This window comes from Zingiber officinale, chromosome 4A (assembly GCF_018446385.1).
Source record: "Zingiber officinale cultivar Zhangliang chromosome 4A, Zo_v1.1, whole genome shotgun sequence".
In the NCBI taxonomy this organism is placed as follows: Eukaryota; Viridiplantae; Streptophyta; class Magnoliopsida; order Zingiberales; family Zingiberaceae; genus Zingiber; species Zingiber officinale.
This window is the reverse complement of record NC_055992.1, coordinates 11989442-12010042: the sequence shown is the minus strand read 5'-3', so window position 1 is coordinate 12010042 and position 20601 is coordinate 11989442. Positions and strand designations below refer to the sequence as shown.

The 20601-nt window shown below is 36.1% G+C and overlaps 1 protein-coding gene across 4 annotated transcripts; it reads right to left on the bottom strand.

Annotated features, from left to right (window-relative positions):
• Positions 1 to 987: 987 nt before the first annotated feature.
• LOC121969554 (vacuolar protein sorting-associated protein 25-like) lies at positions 988 to 17044 on the bottom strand. Of its 4 annotated transcripts, none has more exons than XM_042519704.1 (7): positions 16722 to 17044; positions 8645 to 8754; positions 2285 to 2424; positions 1886 to 1939; positions 1668 to 1756; positions 1510 to 1585; positions 1013 to 1265 (listed from the first exon to the last, which is right to left on the bottom strand). In XM_042519704.1, exons 2-7 carry the CDS (start codon positions 8701 to 8703, stop codon positions 1144 to 1146), a joined length of 540 nt encoding a protein of 179 aa, XP_042375638.1. In that variant the 5' UTR covers positions 8704 to 8754; positions 16722 to 17044; the 3' UTR covers positions 1013 to 1143. The 4 variants fall into 4 exon arrangements, with proteins under 4 accessions (XP_042375641.1, XP_042375638.1, XP_042375639.1 ...); XM_042519705.1 differs by lacking the exon at positions 16722 to 17044 and adding an exon at positions 12132 to 12191; XM_042519706.1 differs by lacking the exon at positions 16722 to 17044 and adding an exon at positions 12127 to 12188.
• Positions 17045 to 20601: the final 3557 nt, after the last annotated feature.

The window sequence follows — 20601 nt, the reverse complement described above, 5'->3', positions numbered from 1 at the left end:
ACATATTGAAAAATCAATACAATTGAACTAAGACGCAGAACATATTTTTAGTGTGTAACCAAGATTTGATCCACAATTTCAGCATGTCTCTTGTTGTGTCTCATGGTTTCCTTGTTTCTCTTAGTTTTGGTAAATATCCTCCTTTTTTTCAGCTGTCAGAACTTTTTTCTCAATACTTTCACTCCTATTGTCTATTTTATTTCATGTCTCTATCTGTTTGTTTGTTGGTTACTTTCTTGCATCGCTTATTCCTTTTGTTTTTTATTTTTATCCTGATACATCCTTTTTAATTTTTTTTACCTTAATGTTCTAAGGTATTTGCAAATGATTTCATTATGATATATAATTAATTTTTTAACTTTAATTTTCTAAGGTGTGTACGAATAATTTCATTATATATATATAAATAAGTTTCGATTTAAAACTTAGCACGTCTTCAAATTCATCTCGAATCAAAAGTTATTACAAACTTACTTTGTCGTTCTGCATCACTTGTTCAATCATCTTATTTTGGACACTATGATCATGATACATGAATTCCTCAACCGAAACATATCTGTCACAACCACAATCATGACCACGACTATCATCCATGGGGTATGATAAGCTTTGGTACTCATCTCCACCTTTCATCTAAAAGAGAGGAATGCCTTTCTTAAATCTATTTCACAAATGGAAAATGAAGATTACTCTCAACTTAATTTTCTACTGCATGAGAGTAATGTTTTCCATTCTATAGGAAACCATGAAGAAAAACAAAACTGATCTGATTCCTTATTATAAGAAGATCAAACACAAAAGTAGCATCCACTCAAATTCTGGGGAAATAGAAACAATCCGGGGCTCAGGCAAAAGTACTTTGAAGTTAAGCCGAAGGAATCTAATTTAATCGGCGGTTCTGAAGTGTGAACCATAACTATTTTAGAAGGTTAAGGGTCGATATTTCTTGAATCGTCAAACCAACGGTTTTGAACCATCAAACTATCGGTTCTAAACAGTGGTCGGGTCTATGTGCATGTGGGTATAAATTATTCACTCATGAAAAAAAAAACAAAAGTATGCTGAAATTTTAGTTACATCAGGGTTCACTTAGTGGATGGAAATGATCACCAATTGGTAATGGGATTGTAAAACACATTAAGATTAAGCAGAGAACTTCACCCCATCATCATCCGTTGATGTCCCCTTGAAGATTGCAACTTTACCTTTCTGCTCGAGTAGTTTCAGAGCCCGCACGAGTAAACCACGATCAATCCTCGCAAGCTCTTCAGCAATTGCATAAGAACCAACACAAGTTCAGCTTATCGGCAAAAGATGCAATGTAAAGCTAGATTGGCAAAGCTATCAATAGTTTGAGTAATCGTTATGGATAGGATTCACCTTTTTTGTTTTTTGACGTTCTAATACAACCAACACAGACAAAAGATCTCATCTAAGTATAAATGCTGGATATTCAGAAAATTTCTAGGACAAACAGTTAATGCATTCATCAAGTTAGAGTGACATTACCAGTGCCACGAGTTTCAATCCCCGACCGTATTTCTTCGATAGTCATGACACTGTCCGCAAACCCATTTTCTTTAACCTGAAAAGGGCAGGGATAAACAACAGTAAGCAACCATTAAGATTCTTTCCACTTTGTAATGTAGGTCCAATCCTTAACCCACAAAGTACAAAATATAATCAGCCCACTCTTGGATTCTTAACCAAAGTAGAAGACATTTCTTATGACCTTTGTCCATCCATTCTGCACGACCTGAAAGGAAAAAACAAGTCACGGAGAATAATGTACTTAAAAATCTAGTACATGAATTGTTATATTTAATTCACAGTTTTGTATTCAATTCGAATCACATCATAACTTCCACTGTAACTAAAAACAAACCTTCATTTACCATAGCAGAAAGAAATACTTCCCTTGCCTCATGGCTTAAAGATCCTACATTCCAATTGTCAAAACTTTTAGTTAGTTTGTCAGAAACAAGGGAAATCTGTTTGAGAGAGCTCCAGTCTGTCATCATTTATATATTATGCTTCCATATCATTGAATGATTGCAAACAACCATGTTAATTTCTAATGTATTCAAGTTTTACTTTATGTAGAATATCTTCTTGTTATTATCCTGTTAAAAAAGATCATTTGGATGCATTAGATATCAAATTGGAGCTTTGCACTCAAATTCCTATGCAGTAAAAGCAAAAAAAAAAAAAAAGGAAAAAGAGCATTATGTCTAGCTAAGCGTGCACACAAAATGAATATGCAATCAGCATAATGTCAACTCACTTTCAATTACTGGATTAGAAAAAAGAGGCAAATCTTCTTCTAATCCTATCACAAATATCCTTTGACTTCTGCAGTAGCTAAGTATCAGCTCTTTCCATAGCTTCACTTGATTATCACGTGTTTCCTTCACAGGCTGCAAACTAAAGGAAGAAAGAAGATAATGATTTAACTCACTTTCTTATACGAAAGTACAAATCTCCAATCATGCAAACAATTAAATTTAACTAAAATGTGACACAATGAGGCATATGTGTGAAACTAGTTATACTTACTAAGTGAAACAATATAATCAATGAGAAAAAAAGTCTAGTGACACCATATATATATCAAAAATGGATCATATTGAACATTTGAACATTTTGAAATGGGCACAAGAGAATGTATGTCATAGAATGAAACAATCATTAAACAATCTTGCTATTGTGACTCAATCAATGGAAAGGCTCAATTTATATATAATCAAGCTTCAACAACTCTTTTTAAATAACTAAATAACAACAGAATGTACAATAATAGTCGATATGATTGTATCAGGTCTGGCCTAAGATCAATATCCAGTATACCCAATTCAGTTGGTCCAAGTACCGACTGATAGCTGGGTTTAGTACTTGTCCAAGGCATTGCCGACCAATGTACTGTATTGTATAATCTACAATGGCCGTACTCCCTAGCTATTCCGTCTTGTCCCAAACCATCAAAAACACACACAGCTACATAATATATATTCCATTTTTTAGTTTGCTGACCAATTCACTAACTCTAGCAAACCAAACCTATGTCCAAACTGCATTCTCTTCAAATTTTCAGTGTACTCTTTGAACTTTATGTAGAATAGGGATGCCAAAGACTACAAATGTTTGGATAGGAGAAGCTGAACGACACGAGTAAAACTAGTTCATCTTTGTCCTTTCTCCTAAAAATTAATTGGCTTCCAACACGAAGACAGTGAAGCAACTATCAATGAAATACAATTAATATTCCCTTAGCATATTCACATCTCACTCAATTTACATCTACAATGAACTATTCAGTATGTTTCAGGTGAAAAGGAGGCTGATTTGCATGAGTGTAACAAAGGCTTCTCAATCAATCTGAATATGACCCAAAAAAACTAGGTTACTTGAAAAACTTATGTAAGATGGTAGGAACTCTACTGGTCTTGTTGATTATAGCACTGATACCCAAACAACTAAGTCCAGTATTAAATGGACATGGGAATGAGGCTAATTCAGGAATCAAAAGACTGAATATAATGGCCAATACAAGCCAATGGAAAAAGATGAGTATTGCCACATTTCATGGACAATTTACTTTATCAAGTTATAAAAGATTACTTCATTTTTTTGCACATACAACAAGATGAAGACAAACTTACAAAAGTTTTAACGGCTTTTTACTAAAAGGAGCGGCCACGTTTCCTTATTTACCAAAAGAAACGCCCTAGTTTCAAAACTACCAAAAAGAGCACCAAAAATAGTGTCCTACCCCTCCCGCCAACCGCTTAAATCCCACGCTATTTTTCAATGCATGGACCTAATATGGGAAAATATTAGGCCCAGACTGGGCCTGATATGGAAAATATCAAGCCCAGGCTAGGCTTGGACCATATCAAGCCCAGAGTAGGCCTGATACGGGAAAATATCAGGCCAATGGTGGGCGGCCTGGTATGGGAACATATCAGGCCCTTTTTAATCATGGAGAGAGGGGATGCATTGGAAAACGGTGAGAGATAGAGGGGATTTAGGAGGTTGGCGGGAGGGGCAGGAAGGGAATACCACTATTTTTGGTGCTCTTTTTGGTAGTTTTAAAACTAGGGTGCTCTTTTGGATAAATAAAAAAACGTGTCCACTCCTTTTAATAAAAAGCCGAAGTTTTAAACAAGACTAATAATAAGCATGGACACATACGGGCTTGTCTCAAGTACCATTCTGATATTTTTGTCAATATCATGCAATCAGACCCATTGGACTGGTATGGTCCAAATAAAGTTTTGAAAAAAATCATAACCTAATGTTTTGTCTCTCTGATTTTTGGCAATGGTTATTCAAGAGCAAGGCCTGACACATGAACATTAAACATAAGAAAGCAACATACCATTTTGCATCGAAGTATGGATACAAGTCACCTAACCAAGCAAATCATTTTCATATGGAGGAGAATAGAAATATAAATTTTGTTACTAGGAAAAATATTTGTCATGTACCATTTACTACATGGTTATAACATCTAAGAGGAAATTACAATCTCAGTAGTTGTCTTATGTGCAATAAATCAAGTAAAAGGACTACAAAAGTTTGATTTTCAGAGTAACTTCAGCAATGGCAAGTGTGGTCCTAGGAATGCTGGTTCATAGAAAGGTGTGGTTACACTGCAACATGCTTGGTTTGGCTAATATAAACGTGGTTTGCTTATGCTTGGTTCAAAGCCAACTTTAAAACTATTTTAAGGGTTAAACCCCATCAAAACCTAGCCAATTGGGTTAGTATCTTGAGTAAGCCCACGAAATGAGATTGGACTTAGGGACATCTTCCCAAAAAACCTCATGACAGACCAAGAAAATCTATCAGATCCAAGGACCTTACCCATGCCACAATGGCACGCATCATCAATGACTAAGTCACAACTAGAGGGACACACCCCTCATTTATACTGGTGAAGGGGCAGCAGACTGATTGCTCGTCACCAAATGGGAATACCCAATCACCCTTTCGAACCTCACTCCCATATTATATTCAAGACTGCTACCCAACTCACAGTCACTGTGATGGCTAACTCAGCAATGAAGGGTCAGTTAATAAGTCACCTCCGCTCAATGAAAACAGTATTAGACTTTATAGTTAAAGAACTAATACACTAGTGTATATGATTGACAACACAGAAGGTGTTAAATTGAGCCAAAAAAAGAAGGTGCTAATTCATGGCCTCATATGAGGTTGGATTCCCTCATGTACAGGGTAAATATGCTCTACCTTACTCTTTTCTTGAGAGCAAACTTATTCTCTTTGAACTATGTGCCCACTGAAACCCTTATTGTCGTGCCTCTCTTTTTTATTTGTAGGATCAACATTCAACTCACAATCTCCTCATCATATTTGGTTTTCCATCAAGTCAACAAAGGAATCCAGTCTAGTCACAAATCAAAAGTTAACATAATGTTTCAAACCAAAACCAAATTATCAACCAATGATCAAGAAATTAAATATAATTGAACTTTTTCAGTTTGGTTCAGATTAAGTAACACATTTCATATATTTATAATGCAAACAAGGAAACAAATATCGCAAGAAAGAAATTTTTGCAAATAAATTGAAGATAAGATCAGTTCATTTGAAATAAAAGGAAAGAAATTAAAAAATTTCAAGAAGAGAAAAAAAATCAAGATTGGCACATCCGTAACAAATGAAATTAAATTGGAAAATATTCAAGATTAGCACATCTACAATAAATTAGAGATTTGATTTTTGTTATTTGGTTGGAGTAATAAATAGGGAATAATTATAATCCTATTAGATTAGTCTATTTTCTTTATGCAGAATATTTATTTTTATATTTATTGTTGAGTTAACTCTATAAAAGGAGTCTTGAGTCATGTATTGTAATTATCTTTGAATTAATAGATTTTTTTGTGTGTGTGTGTGTGAAGTTATCTCCTTATTTGCTCCATCAATTTTGTTCCTAACTGCTGGGTGGTTCGACAGTTTGAATTTAGTGCTACATCAATGGGTATCATACCCAAAGCTTAGTGGTTGGATTTCGGTATTAGTTATCCTTCCATTTCCCATCATCCTCAAGCTTCCACAACATTCTTGTCCATGACTCCTTGGTTGTTCTCCTTTAACAGGGTTCCAATTGGATTTTTGCACCTCTTCCTCATGTATTGTCGACCTCACCATTTCAAAAAAAGAAAAAAAAATTATTGTAGTTTCATTCTTGGCTCTGTTCATTGCTTTCTTGATCTCATTTTTGGCTACGGTATATTTTTGTAAATTTTTATCATTTCTACAAGTGTATAATATCTTATAGGCTATTCGTTTTCTGTCACTTTCTTTTATACTTTCTCATTCCACTACCAAAATTCTTTACACAGTGCACACTCCTTTGACTCACCAAATACTCTCTTGGTTGTCATTTTCAATTTTCATGTCATCTTATCTCATGTCATATTGAAATTGCTATGTATTTCTCCTAATACTTATACTCTCATCCTCTTTAAATATATATTACTTCCCATCTTTTAACTTCCACCATTTAATTTTAAAAGTCGTGCACATTTTTCTTCTATTGATACTATGTTTGAGGCACATATCGCAATTAAATTTTCTCAAGGAATGAACTTATAATTTTTACAAATCTTGCTATCTTTATTCCTAATAATAAAACGTTAATTTGTAATTTATTATTTTACACTTTTGAACATGATCAAGTATTCTTTTCTTTTTTGAAAAACATATTAGCTAGTATAAATTCATATACTATCACAAAATTTAATATAATTTTCACTTCTTTATTTTTTATTCCAAACCTAATCCTCATGTACCCTATCATATTCATCATTTTTTACTCCTATTAAAATCATTTTGTTTGGTGGAATGTTTTGTAATACCACATCTAGGCCGTCCCAAAACCTAATTTGGTGTCTTCATCTAATCCTACTTAAGATGCATATATGCTAATTACATTAATAGTTTCCTTCGTTACTACTATTTTGAGAGTCATAATCTTATCCCCTTTCTAACTACTCTTACTACATATTTTAGCAAATTATTTAAACGAATAGCTATTCCATTTTGTGTTTTACTCAGTTCTGTATACCATAACTTAAAACTCTAGTTCTCTATCATCTTTACTTCTCTCCTATCCATTTTGTCTTATGTACACATAAAATATTAATTATTCTCTTAATTATCGTGTGAGAGTTTTTCCTTGTGAGATTATTTTCTTAGTCACTTCATCCACTTCATTCCTAGTTACTATGTGGTTTGACAGTTCAAATTTGGTGTTGCATCAATTCATCTCTTTCTTTTGAATTCCATAGGCATAAACTGGAATAGCATACCGGTATATGGTATATTATATATATTGATTTCACATTTAGTTTTCAGTTTATTAGAGTTACTAAAGTGAAAGCAAATTTTTTACAAAAGTTAGATTTGATTCCATTCAATTACTTAGATTTCATTTATTGAGAAATGGGACCCACATTAGAAATACATGAAAAATATCATAGGTTTAAAAAGAGGAAAGATATCTTCATTGGTATAAGGCCTTTTGGGTAGAGCCCAAAAATAAATCCACGAGGACTTAGGTCCAAAGTGTCATTGTGCGAATTCTTTTGGCCCTAACAAATGATATCAGACCTATGGTTCAAGCCAGATGTCATGTGGGGTGACCTTGAACGAAGTTAAGGAGGGGCCCAGAGCAGGTCAAGAGTGACCGGATGCTTGCGGGGAGGTCCGGAGCAGGTCAAGAGTGACCAGATGCTTGAGGAAGGCCCGACACAAGTCAAGAGTGACTGGATGCTTGAGGAAGGCCCGACACAAGTCAAGAGTGACTGGATGCTTGCGGGGAGACCCAGAACAGGTAAGAGATACTTGAGGAGAGGCCTGAACCCGGACCATGAGAGTAATGGTAATCCTTCGTTTGAGGGGAGGATGGTTGGGAATACAATTAAGGTCCCACATTGGAAAAACATGGAAAAGATCATGGGTTTAAAAAGATAAAAGATATCTCCATTGGTATGAGATATTTTGGGTAGAGCCCAAAAATAAATCAATAAGAGCTTAGGCCCAAAGTAAACAATATCATACCATTATGGATATGTGAATTCTTTTGGTCCTAACATCATTTTCAAGTGGTTGGTGTCCACCCTAGCAATATGTTTTGCAATTATCAGATCCTAAATATTTGAAGGCAATTGAAGGTAACATATTAGCTTTTATCCTATGACAATTTCACAAAAGATTGTTATCAATCTGTTGGATCTAGATGGCAATTAGATATAACAAAGCATCGCACAACCCCAATATTAGGCAATTAGGTTATTCTAATAGAGTGAGATTAGAGAATTAATAACGCCATGCATTGAAATGATACTCTCTTGAAACACAACTATAGGGTTGTCGAATGATCACACTTTTTTGTTGTTTTAAAGAAAATAACTACTGAAACATAGAAATGGGAATATTCTACATTAGGAATTGATAACAATCTAACTTGAATAAATCAACTTAAAACAAAATACACATAACATAGCAAAATCCATCAATATCTATGATTGCTATTAATTTGCATAAGTCGGTTTATTTCAACTTTTAGAAACTTGAAAACAAACCACTTGAAAGTTTTAGGGAGAAACATTACGTGAAGAAGGGCGGGTAGTTGAAGAACTGAGGAAGCTTAAAGTCTCCTAATTTCTGCATCTGATTCGGTGTTCCCTTCAAAGCAAATGTTTCCTTCTCTTACTATCAAAACTGCAATCAGATAATTCCATCTTCAAAGTAAAGGGGCTCATCTTACCAATTTAATAAATCAATCTATTTTGATATAAGAAGCAGGAAAACTAGAAACAAATTCTTCTTTGGCAATGAATTCTTCTTAGGTTGTATGACTGGCTTCGAGAACTTTCATATTTCCAAGATCTAGTAATCACATATATTAATTGCAAGAACTTTCAGCAATATTAATTGCTTTATATTGCTTTTTTTATATAAACAAACAGCCACATATGACGATAACGAGAAAGAATTAGAACAATCTGCTAAGAAATTAACGGCAACTTGGCAGAGCCATAGAAATGGAGGTTACAAAACAATGAAATAGTTTTAATCAAAAGCTTTACAAACATGAAAATCTGAGAATATATATGTATATGCAATTTAATTTTTATATAGTTGAAGTAATCAAGAAAGAATAATTTAAATAATAAAAATAAATTGTGATGTTGTTTTAATAATTAATGAAAAAATGTCTTTTACTATTTCAATAAAAGTGGCCCTTTTTTTTGCCTTTAGAATTTTTTGGTTTTAATCTCTAATAACTGTTCTCCACCGCGCTCCTCTCGATCCACGAAACCCTAACAACATCGGAACCAGACCCTTGATCATGAGGGTCGTGAAACAATTGAAGCAGCTCAAGCTCGATGTTACTGCCCAAGAAGCCCCATCGACATATTCCTGTAACATTTTTATTCTTCTGTTCCTCTTTAGTTTGGGTGATTTTGTTCTTGATTTGGTGATTTTTTTTGTTTAAAACATCTCTTGCTGAAATTCTTGTTGCTAGAATAAATTTCTGTTTATTTTTCTGCTGGGGGTTTGTTGAATGTTGTTTGTGCAAATGCTGCTGAAAATTTATTGTTTCTCTAGTGTGTTTTGGGGAGAATGTTGAATAAATTCAGGGTTTTGTTTATTGCAGAACAGTGAGTGGCACATGATGAAGAGTCACTAGACATCATGATGAAGAGAGGCCACTTTCTTGAAAGTGGTTGTTTGGGGGGTTCCTATCTAGTTGGGAAGAAAGAAAAGGCGGAAGAGCAATATGGGGTGGGGTGTGTGATGAACAAGGAGTACAAAATTAGATAAATTAGATGATGAAAGAAGCTAAATGAGAATAGGGGGTGGGGGACTAGCCTTATTTTTTTATAAATTTTTTCTCTTTAATTCTAATTTTTTTTTAGAAAGATTTTCATCATTTTATTGAGCCATACACTTTACTCCACACACTTAACTTTCACAAACACCTCAACCATGCAACATACATTCAAATTTACTACATCATCCACCTCATTCCTAAAATACCCCTTCGTCTGTACATGTGCTTGTCTGATCCACCTAAGTCACCAAAGTACATGGAAAATCTTGAAAATGGGGTTATGTTTTATAGGGTGATGATACTATTTGTCTCCTTTCAAAAAAGCTTTTTTTTTTCAAAACTCATAGCAGGGTTAAATAGAGCGTGAAACCAAGATTAGACAGTATGGTTGAGAGTCTCAAGAATACATTGGTCTTGGTTTGGATCTAATCTGATAAGTGTAAGTATACTAGTAAGTTTTGGCCAAAACTCACTATGGATGTATGAGATAAATTTAGAAATTTTAAACATGGTCGAGTCACGAGTCTCAGAAATGCATAGGTGTTAATGTTGAGTGAACATGATAAGCCTAAGTTCGTCATTGACTTTTTGATACACTAACACCAAGTCTTATCCCACGAGGTGAGGTCAGCTATCAATGATTTTTTGATAATTTTTTGTTAAAACACTCACAACAGGATAAATAAAGCGTGGTACCAAGGTTGGAGGGCATTGTTACACTCAATAGAGTCCCAAGAATACATTGATTTCAATTCGGGTTGAATCTGATAACACTAAGTCCATTAGTTGGTTTTGACCAAATTACTAATGAGTTCATTAATTAGTTTTAGTTAAAAGTCAATTATGGTAGTACAATGTCTAAAATTAAAAATTTTCAATATGCTTGGAGTTAGAAGAGTCTTAGGAACCCATTGGTACTATTATTGAGTGAATATGATAGACTTAAGTCCAATAGTGAGTTTATGCCAAATTGACTAAAGCCTGTATAAATTTCAAAAATTCACAACAACCTATCTAGTGTTTGAAATCAAGGTTGGAGGCTATCATTATATTCAGGACTCTTAGGAAGGTATTGGTCCTAGTTCGGATTAAATTTGATAAGCCTAAGTCTATCATTGAGTTTTAGCCAAAACTCAAGGATGGTTGTATAATATCAAAAATTTGGAAATTCGAATATGGTTAGAATCAAGGGAGTCTTAGTAATGCATTAGTGTAGTTATCGAGTGAATATAATAGGCCTAAGTCCATAGTGAGTTTGTGTAAAATTTACTAAGGTTGTATAAATTTCAAAAACTCATAATGGCCTATTCAAGGTGTGAAATCAAAGTAAGAGATTATGGTTACACTCAAAAGACTCTTAAGAATGCATTGTTCCTACTTTGGATTTAATCAGATAAGCCTACGTTTATAAGTGAGTTTTCGGCAAAACTTATTGATGGTCATACATTGCCCAAAATCTAAATTTTCAATCATCTTGTTAGAGTCAAGGAAGTCTTAAGAAGACATTAATATTATTATTGAGTGAATATGATAGACCTAAATCAAAAGTGAGTTTGCGTCAAATTTACTTAAGACGGTAGAAGTTTAAGAAATTCACAATAGCCTATTCAAGGTGTGAAAACAAGGTCGGAGAAAATGGTTGCACTCAAAAGATTTTTAGGAATGGATTGGTCCTAGTTTGGATTGAATCTAATAAGCCTAAATGCATTAGTGAGTTTGGATCAAAATTTACTAATAGTCGTGCAAAGTTCAAAATTTGAATTTTTCAACATAGTGGAAGTCACGAGAGTCTCAAGAAAAAATTGGTATTGTTGTTGAGTGAATACGATAGGCCTAACTTTAATAGTGAGTTTGTGTTAAATTTACTTAAAATCAAGCTACATGGTTACAATCAGAAAACTTCTAGGAATGCATTGACCTTAGTTTGGATTGAATTTGATAAGTTAAGTCCATCAATGAATTTTGATAAAAACTCACCCATAGAAGTACAATATCTAAAATCTAAATTTTTCAACAGTTAGAGTCAAAAGAGTCTCAAGAATAGATTAGAGTTATTGTTGAGAGAATATAATAGCCTAAGTCCACTAATGAATTTATGCCAAATTTACTCAAAGTTATATAAATTTCAGAAACTCATAGTAGCCTATACCAAGTGTAAAACTAAGCTTTGAGAGCATGGTTACTCTTAAGAGACTCTTAGCAATGCATTGATCGATTTGAATTGAATACAATAATCTTAAGTCTAGAAGGGGAACCTTACACAACGGTAAAGTTGTTGCTTTGTGACCAAAAGGTCACGGGTTCGAATCCTGGAAACAGCCTCTTGCAAAAAGCAGGGTAAGGCTGCGTACAATGGATCCTTCCCCGGGACCCCGCATAGTGGAAGCTTCGTGCACCGGACTGCAAAAAAAAAAAAAAACAATAATCTTAAGTCTATTAGTAAGTTTCGACTAAAATCGATTGAGTTTTTGAAAAAAAACTTCATTGTTTTTGAAGGAGAAAAATATTAGTTTCAAAACCCTATAAAATGTGAATATTTTTTAAAATTTTAAATATACTTTGGTGGCTCGGACCAACCTGATGAGCATGTGTACAAATACACATAAAGACAAATTAGTATTTTGGAAAATAGGTGCGTGATTTGATAAATTTAAAAGTATGTTGCATGATTTAAATGTTTGTGAAAGTTGAGTTTGTGCTTAAGTAAAATGTAAAGGTTTTCATTGTCTCAATTAAAATTATTTTTTATTTATTTTTAACTTTTTCTTTTTTAACAATAATTTGAATAAAATAATCATTGTATCCCGTTGTTCCTAAATCCCTTGCAAATTCACTGACTCCACCTCTATTGAGTGCATCGTCTTCCTAAGGGCGTTGCTTTTTACACTAGTCTAGAGGAGACAAGGTCTTCCTCTTTGTTCAATATCTTTGCGAGCGGCAAGCTCTTCAGCAACAAGCACTCCCTATTATTTACAAGGGTACACGTAGACTGCACTAAAACTAGCTGAAGCTAACTCACCACATCCTAAACTAGTTAGAACAAGATTTTGTCCTAAACTGGTCATATGTGCAATTTCTTCTATTAACTTTGTCTAAGGATGTGGTCATAGATCCGATAAAGAAGACATTGAATCTCGCCACGACATGGAAGGTAATTTAAGAAATGTCCACTTAACTGATTCAATGCTAAACCTGAACCTAACCCAAGGTCAAACATCCTTCCCAAATCAAATTTGATCCTAATCAAGTAAAATTTAAAAAACAATCTCACAAAACTAATAAGACTACCATAAAATTTAAAAAACCATCTCACAAAACTAATAAGACTACCATGTTTGAATAGTAAAAATACTCAATTTTTGCCAATATATTTAATTAGAATAGATTTTACTCCTATTAATTTATATTTTATTATTCATATATATACAAAATGGAACTAGCCCATGTCTTACCTTAGAATTTATGCACATATAGATTTAAGCAGCCTTTTGTATCTCACAAACACTTATTAGTTGTTTTGCATTAAACCACGTAGATGAGCATGAGATGTTAGGTCCAATCCTTGGTTCTAGATGTAGATCAGTGCATCAACATAAAATAAGGGATATAAATCAAAACTAATTACTACAGTGACTAACTCAAAGCTAGACTTGATGGTTAATTAATATAGTTTGAGTTAAATAAAAGGATTAAAAATATTTTTTTGAAAATTAATTTTAGATCGATTGGAAAGTATTTTTAGGGCGACCAAAAGAGACTCTGATGATTGACTAAAGTCATTTGCCATATAGGACAAAATTGACCTTATCTAATAGTAATAGGCCGACCTAACAATCAGTAATGGTTAAAGTTTGAGCGTCGACTGTGTCTACTATAATAGTAATAGGCCGACCTAACAAACAGTAAAGGTTAAAGTTTGACCGTCGATTGACGCAACCCATTCGGTCGACCGATACAGCAAGTTGGGTCGACCGATAAAGCCTCGAAACTTGAAAAAGTTGACCATCTACTTAACTTCGATCGACCAAACATTGCACTCAATTGATTGATCCCCCTCAATACCCTAAAAACTAATCAGTTGATTACGACTGTTAAGTAACCGACCAACCAGGGTGTCAGAAATGAACACGACCCATCAACCCGATCTGAGTTGATACGAAAAATATTGGGTTAGGGTTGGGGTTTTAGGGTTTGGGTTGGACCTGAAATCTAACTCAAAATATTTTTGGTTCTGGTCGGATTTGGGTTGACCTAAATTACATTGGTTGGAGAGAACGTTAAGTGGTTCGTCTTCTATTTTTATTTTAAAGTTATTTGTTTTATTAATATTTTTTGTTTAAATTAAAATATTATTATTTGTTTTGAATTTTTATTTTAATTATTTTGTTAAAAAATAAAAAAATAATATCGTATAGTAAAAAAATCTGATTGGGTTATTCGAGTTGGTCAAGTTCGGGTTTATAGTTTCAGGTTGGTTCGAGTTAGAGACAGGTTCAGATTGGGCATTTTTTGTAATACTCTTGCTTCAACCTGACCCGAACCCCACCCGACCCACTCGAATTGGCACCCCTAGATCTCAGCTTATAGGTCGGTCAAACGTCCTCGGAACCCATAAAAGCATGCTCGAGTGACTAACCATTCAAGGTATCAGTCAACCGATAGACGAGTTTCGCGGACAGATAAAACTCTATAAAACAGAGGTGACTGTAGGGTCAACCTCATCGCCAGCAGGTCCTTCCCTTCCTCTTCTTGAGTCTTCTACCAAATCCAAGCCTTTACCTTGAAGATGCCTCAGTATTGACTGGAAAGCCTCTCTTTCTTTCAATGCTCGTTTACTTATTACAATAAATTCATTTTATTTAGCCAAAAATGTCGCATAACTCAAGATCAGGTTGGTCCCTCCAACTAAAGGATGTGGGGCTGAAGGAAGAGAGCTTCGAGGTTAAGGTAAACTTAAGGGAGATGAGAGATTATATCCTAGGACAAGTGTCAATATAGACATACTCAACTTTACAGGGGTCGAGTCATGTGCACCAAGCGACTGGTATGTGATACTAGTTAATTGAAGGTTGAGTTGGGTACTTAACAATCAAATAGAATAAGTTCTCTATTCATAGTTATCTAGTCTAGTTGATTGATAAGACTTGATCAGTAGACTACTAAACCCCAAACCTCAAATGAGGAAAATTTTAGGTTAAGACCAATTTGTGGTATGTGAGTCGATTGCTCGTCTAGTTAACTAATGTAGTCTGGGGTTATGGCCAATGAATAAAATATTTGATTTCGTGAGTGAGTCAATTGGTGAGTTGACTGATCATGGATTAATTCACTATTGGAATATTTCAATCGACTGCTTATACATGATCTAGATTGTCAGAGGCTATTGACAGAGCAACAATCTGATTTATTGACCACTAGTATGACTAGTCAATTGGAGGTAAATGGGTAGTCGGCTGTTGGGTATTGGACAACAGCAACAAATCAATGTTTATAAAAGGAGAAGATAGAGCGGGATTGAAGGCTAACATTCCTAAATAATCTTAAGCTAATCCCTATGGTCATTATATTCTTCTTCTTGTGTTATTTGTGCTTTATTGTAAATGAGGAGGAGAAATTCTTAGTGGTTGTTTCCACAATCTAAGTCATGAACATTGTAGGTCATGGGGGATTGTGAACCATGTCAAATCTGGTGTGATGGTTTGTTTGTTTCTTTCTTTATTTCCACTGTATTCTATTCAAATAACAAAGCTAACACTTTTGAGAAAGTATTTGTGAAATCTTTTAGAAACATGGATGTTTGATCCCCACCTAATCATCATGATCCTCTATAGAGATTTTTTGAACCGCTGAACTAACAATTCTAAACTATTAAATTGTCAATTCCAAACCATGGTAATATCTATCTCCATGTTTAACCTTTGAGCTATAAAGCACACATTGGAAACAAAAATCAACCTAACTTAAATATTTTACTAAATATATCCTAATCGAACCCAACTACTTGGGAGTAATGTTGCACCAACATGTTTCTTCCTTGTGATTAGGGGTTATTTATGGGTTTTAATATTTGGCAAATGCGTTAAGTTAGTGGAAGATGATTTTCTTGTGAGTTTCTAGGATTATTAGTACTAATGGGGAAATTGTTGGAGAAGTGCTCAAGTTTAATTGGTTATCAAGAGAGAGCATGGAGTTACGTAGAGAGTATACCTAGATGATACATCAAACTTAAGGATCACTATATCAACCTGAACATAAATGACTATAATGTATCTTTTAGGTTGGCAATTATTAATTCTAAGACAGACTTGCTAACCTACAGCGCATTTTCATGTAGAGAAAGATTTTAGATAACCTTACTTAATGCTTTACTTTAGATATACAAGTTGATCTACTCAAGGCTTGTTGTTGGTTAATTACTAGAAAACCTTTTGTTGGAAGTTATGCAAATTTTAGTAGATCAAACAAAGTGCCAAATATTTGGATAGTGGACAATTTGATTAACTAAGCACTTTTGGTTGGTTAGCCAAAATAAGTGAGGTGATTAAAAGCTTTTGTTAGGATGATTCACTACAAGAAAATAGGACTTCAAGACGGAAAAAAATCCATCTCTAAAGATCATATCTGAAAAAAGTTGGTATACTAGGAAAACAGGTAATGCCAAAAGAGTAGAGGCCATAAACCACACCAGCTCTTTGGTAGCAAGAAATTTTATTAATTCATATTTCCAAAAGTGTTCTTAAATGCCTCAATATTATAAAAACACGCTACATACCATGAAACAGAGGTTGCTCACAACAAAGAAATAGGGATAAGAGCATGCCGTTAGATGCGATATGCTAGGGTTTCTTACTGAAGGGAGGAGGAAGAGGGCTCCGACTTCTTGGCCTCTAGAGGGGAAACGACCACTGCTTCGCGTTGAACGGAGGAGGCATGGCCGCAGCGTCGCGTCGAGAGTCGAATAGAGGAGAAACAACCACTCACCTTGAACGGGAGAGGAATGGTCGTTGCTTCGCGTCGAATGGAGGAGAAATCACCATTGCTTCGCGTCGAGTGTACGAGGAATCCTAATGCCTGTTGCACTGATCGGGGAAGAGGAAGGGAGAAGGAGGAAGGGAGACTACCTGTTGAGAAAGAGGAGAGCGTAGATTGAGGGAGGAGGGCAAGAGGAACGCTCTCGCGGTTTAGGTAGGGGTACGGTTCGGGTCCGATTCGGTTCGGGACAGAAAAAAAAATTATAAAAAATTCTAATCCGAATTCAATCCAAACGCGACTATAATCCAAAATATCAACCCAATTATAAACCCGAATATAATCCAAAATCTCATCCCAATTATAATACTTCATCGTTACCGTACTATCAACTATATATTATAGAAAAAAAATAAAATCCACCATCCAACAGCCTCAAATAGTTGATCTCACAGTCATATATGAGGAGATAAATTAGCTGACCATTATGAAGAGAGTAGTTTTTTGATAGTACAAGGAGCAGCAGGCGATCAAGCATGTGTTTTAATAATGACAAACGTTTTAAAAGTTAAGTTATTTTGTTATCTAACAAGTATGAATGAGTTTACAGGAAAATCCTAATGGATTATAGGCAAATAGAAAACTCTAGGGCGAGGTAACCCTAGCTCATAGGGGGAGATAACCTTAGGTTATGGGAAGTCCTAGCTGCGGTTAGACAACAAAGTCCTGGTCTAGGAGACTGGGCGAAGTCTTGGCAGGTCGAGGACTTTGGGCGAAATTCTAGAGTTGAGGACTCTAGCTGAACATCTTGGGGGTTACGGACCAGGTGAAAGTCTGGACGGGTCGTGGAGCAGGCGTTCAACATGAAGTCCTGAAGTCTCGGATACTGAGCAAAAGTCTAGACGGTCTGGAGGACCGGTCTGGCAAAAGATAATTTTTCCTAAGAGGAGTAGGTAAAGACGCGTTTTTCGAAAAGGGAACAGTAGGCGTCGGTTCGACCTAGGGTTTCTGGGAAATTTAAAAGTCAGAACCGGACAGTCTGAAGACTGTAAAAGTTAGATTTTATATTATTTGCCTATTTCTCTAACTTTGTTTTGCAGGAAACTAACATTTTACATATAAGCCAGCAAGGAAAGTGGGATCGGTCGATTGAACGACAGAATCTGTCCATTGAACGAAGACTTATCCTAAGCGGCAGCATTTGGATGGGAAGTCGGGCGAGTTCAACAGGTTTGGTCGACAGAACAACTAGATCAGTCGACCGATAAGCTTTAAGTCAAACCTGATCCTGAGATTAGTGGATTTGATCAAACTCGATTTTACTATAAAAAGGAGTCTCGACCAGCACTTTGAATCACTAAAACTGAACAACTTTTACTCTCTTGTGCGCTGCTCCGAGACGATTCGACAACGTCCAAACGCTGCTCCGATAATCGACAAACAACTGCTAATCCTTTGTTGTCGGTAAATTTTATTGCTAATTTCAATACTTGTAATTGCTATCTCTGTAAAGATTTCTCAAACTTATAGTGATTGTCTAACGAAAACGATCAACCATCACAAGTCTTGGAGTATGAGTCGTCACAGGCTCCAAACCAAATAAATCCTACTTGTGTTTGCGATTGTGTTTTTATCTTCCACTATGTTTCATTATGTGCTTTTCGAAAAGAAAGGTGAAATAGCCACGAGCGTTATTCACTCCCCTCTAGCACGCATCGATCCCACATTTTTTTAATTTTTGTTGAGCTTCGACCCCTTATAAATTGTAGCAATATCTTGTCGGTACAATATTCTCTGGGTCAGGTTGACCAGGTTGACTAAGCTTGAGTCAGTTCAAAATTGAGTTTTGATGTTTGAGTTTCGATGTTTGACAATACATGAAGATTGCAGATGCAATTGTCCGATTGGGGAGATTGTTGATACAATTCCCCTTTGGTCAAGGACTGACCAATTTGATGTGAAGAAGAGTTAAGTAGGTTAAGGTTGACCGGATACTTAATTGGGAAAGTCCTACTTGGATGTTAAGCAAGGGAAAATCCTGATGAGTGAAGTTATGTGAAATACTTAATGAGTGAAGCTAGGCAGGTGAAAGTCCTAGTGAGTAAAGTCGGACAGTGGAAAAGTCCCGATGAGTGAAGTCGGATAGTTGTGAAAACCCTAGTGAGTGAGGCTAGGTGAAAGTCCTAGTGAGTGAAGCCGGACAGTGCAAAATGTTGGAGCAATCTAGTTGCCTTAGGTTTTGATGTTTGGACAAAGGTTTAAGTTATGTTTATAGTTTTATTTGATATGCATTGTGAGTGTGCAGGATATAGGTACAACAAGAAAAGTCCAAATGTGATCTTGGCAAAGGAGGGAAGTCCAAGGATGAGTCTTGGCGGTGTAAGTCCAAGTATGTAGTCTTGGCAACGTAAGTCCAAGTGTGACTTGGCAATGGATGAAGTCCCGGAGGTGAGGAGCCTCTTGGCAAAGGAAGACCCGACAATAAAGACAAGGCCGAAGGAAGCTCCAGAAGGCAAGACGTGAAGGATGGGGAGACATCCGAGGGACTCGAGGCTGATGGAGGAGGCTAGAAGGCTAGGTCTAGGTTGGGCGGGCGAGGACGAGTGCTGAGTGATTGTACTCGGGGAAAAATCTTATGGTTTTAGGTTTCACTGTAGCAGTACTGTAGCGACATTGTAGCAGTACTGTAGCAGGACTGTAGCAGTCGGCTGATTACTGTAGCAGTCGACTGATACACTATAGCAGTCGACTGATACACTGTATCAATCGACTAGTAGTCGACCGGTGGGTAACGATCAGCTTCACTTAAAGGACCAGTCGACTGGTGTATACACCAGTCGATTGGTAGCTGGAAAACAGCTTAGTGTTTTCCTCTCGAGCTCTATTTAATAGAGCTCTGGATGCTTGGGTATGATTGATGAAATAGACTTGGTTAAAGCCTATTAGAGTCTCCCAAGCCTTCGTGTGATCGGTGTGCTTGTATTCAAGTGTTTGTGGCGAGGTTTCTCCACCGACAAGGAGCTTGAGCTAGCCGGAGGTTTTCCGGGGACTAATCCACCGACGGATTGAGGGATCGTCCACCTTACGGACACGCCGTGGAGTAGGAGCAAGTTATCTCCGAACCACGTAAACGAACGTGTTAGCGGTTTGCATCTCTTCCTTTGTATTTAGCTATCATATTTGTATTCGTGGTTGTATCCTTTGTTTTCCGCTGTGCACTAACGAATACGTAGGAAGCGATCGATTTGGGTGAGACGCTATTCACCCCCCCCCCCCCTCTATCTACATTTCGGTCCTAACAGAAAAGTCTCGATGAGTGAAGTCGGATAGTTGTGAAAACCCTAGTGAGTGAGACTAGGTGAAAGTCCTAGTGAGTAAAGTTGGGCAGCGGAAAAATCCTGGTAAGTGAAGTCAGGTGAAAACCCTAGTGAGTAAAGCTAGGTGAAAGTCCTAGTGAATGAAGCCATACAGATGGAAAGTCCTAGTGAGTGAAGCTAGGCAGAAGGAAAGTCCTAGTGAGTGAAGCTAAGCAGATGGAAAGACTTGGTGAGTGAAACCAGGCACGTGGAAATTCAGGTGGGTCAAGGTTGACCGGACACGGTCTTGGGAAGCCCAAGTAGGTCAAAGGATTGACCAGATACTTGACACGAGGAAATCCAGATGGGTCAAGGACATCTGGTGGAAGTCCAATGGGTCATGGAGGATCGGACACTTGACACAAGATGGTAAGTTCAAGTGGATCAAGGTTGACCGGACACTTG

Bases quoted from the DNA above. Each gene is read 5' to 3' on its own strand.
- LOC121969554 (XM_042519704.1), bottom strand. From the start codon at position 8,703: ATGCAGAAATTAGGAGACTTTAAGCTTCCTCAGTTCTTCAACTACCCG. The intron at 1,940-2,284 runs GTGAGTTGACAT...ATTGGAATGTAG, and splicing joins TTCTAATCCAGTAATTGAAA to GATCTTTAAGCCATGAGGCA. The intron at 1,757-1,885 runs GTTTGTTTTTAG...TTTTCCTTTCAG, and splicing joins TTCTGCTATGGTAAATGAAG to GTCGTGCAGAATGGATGGAC.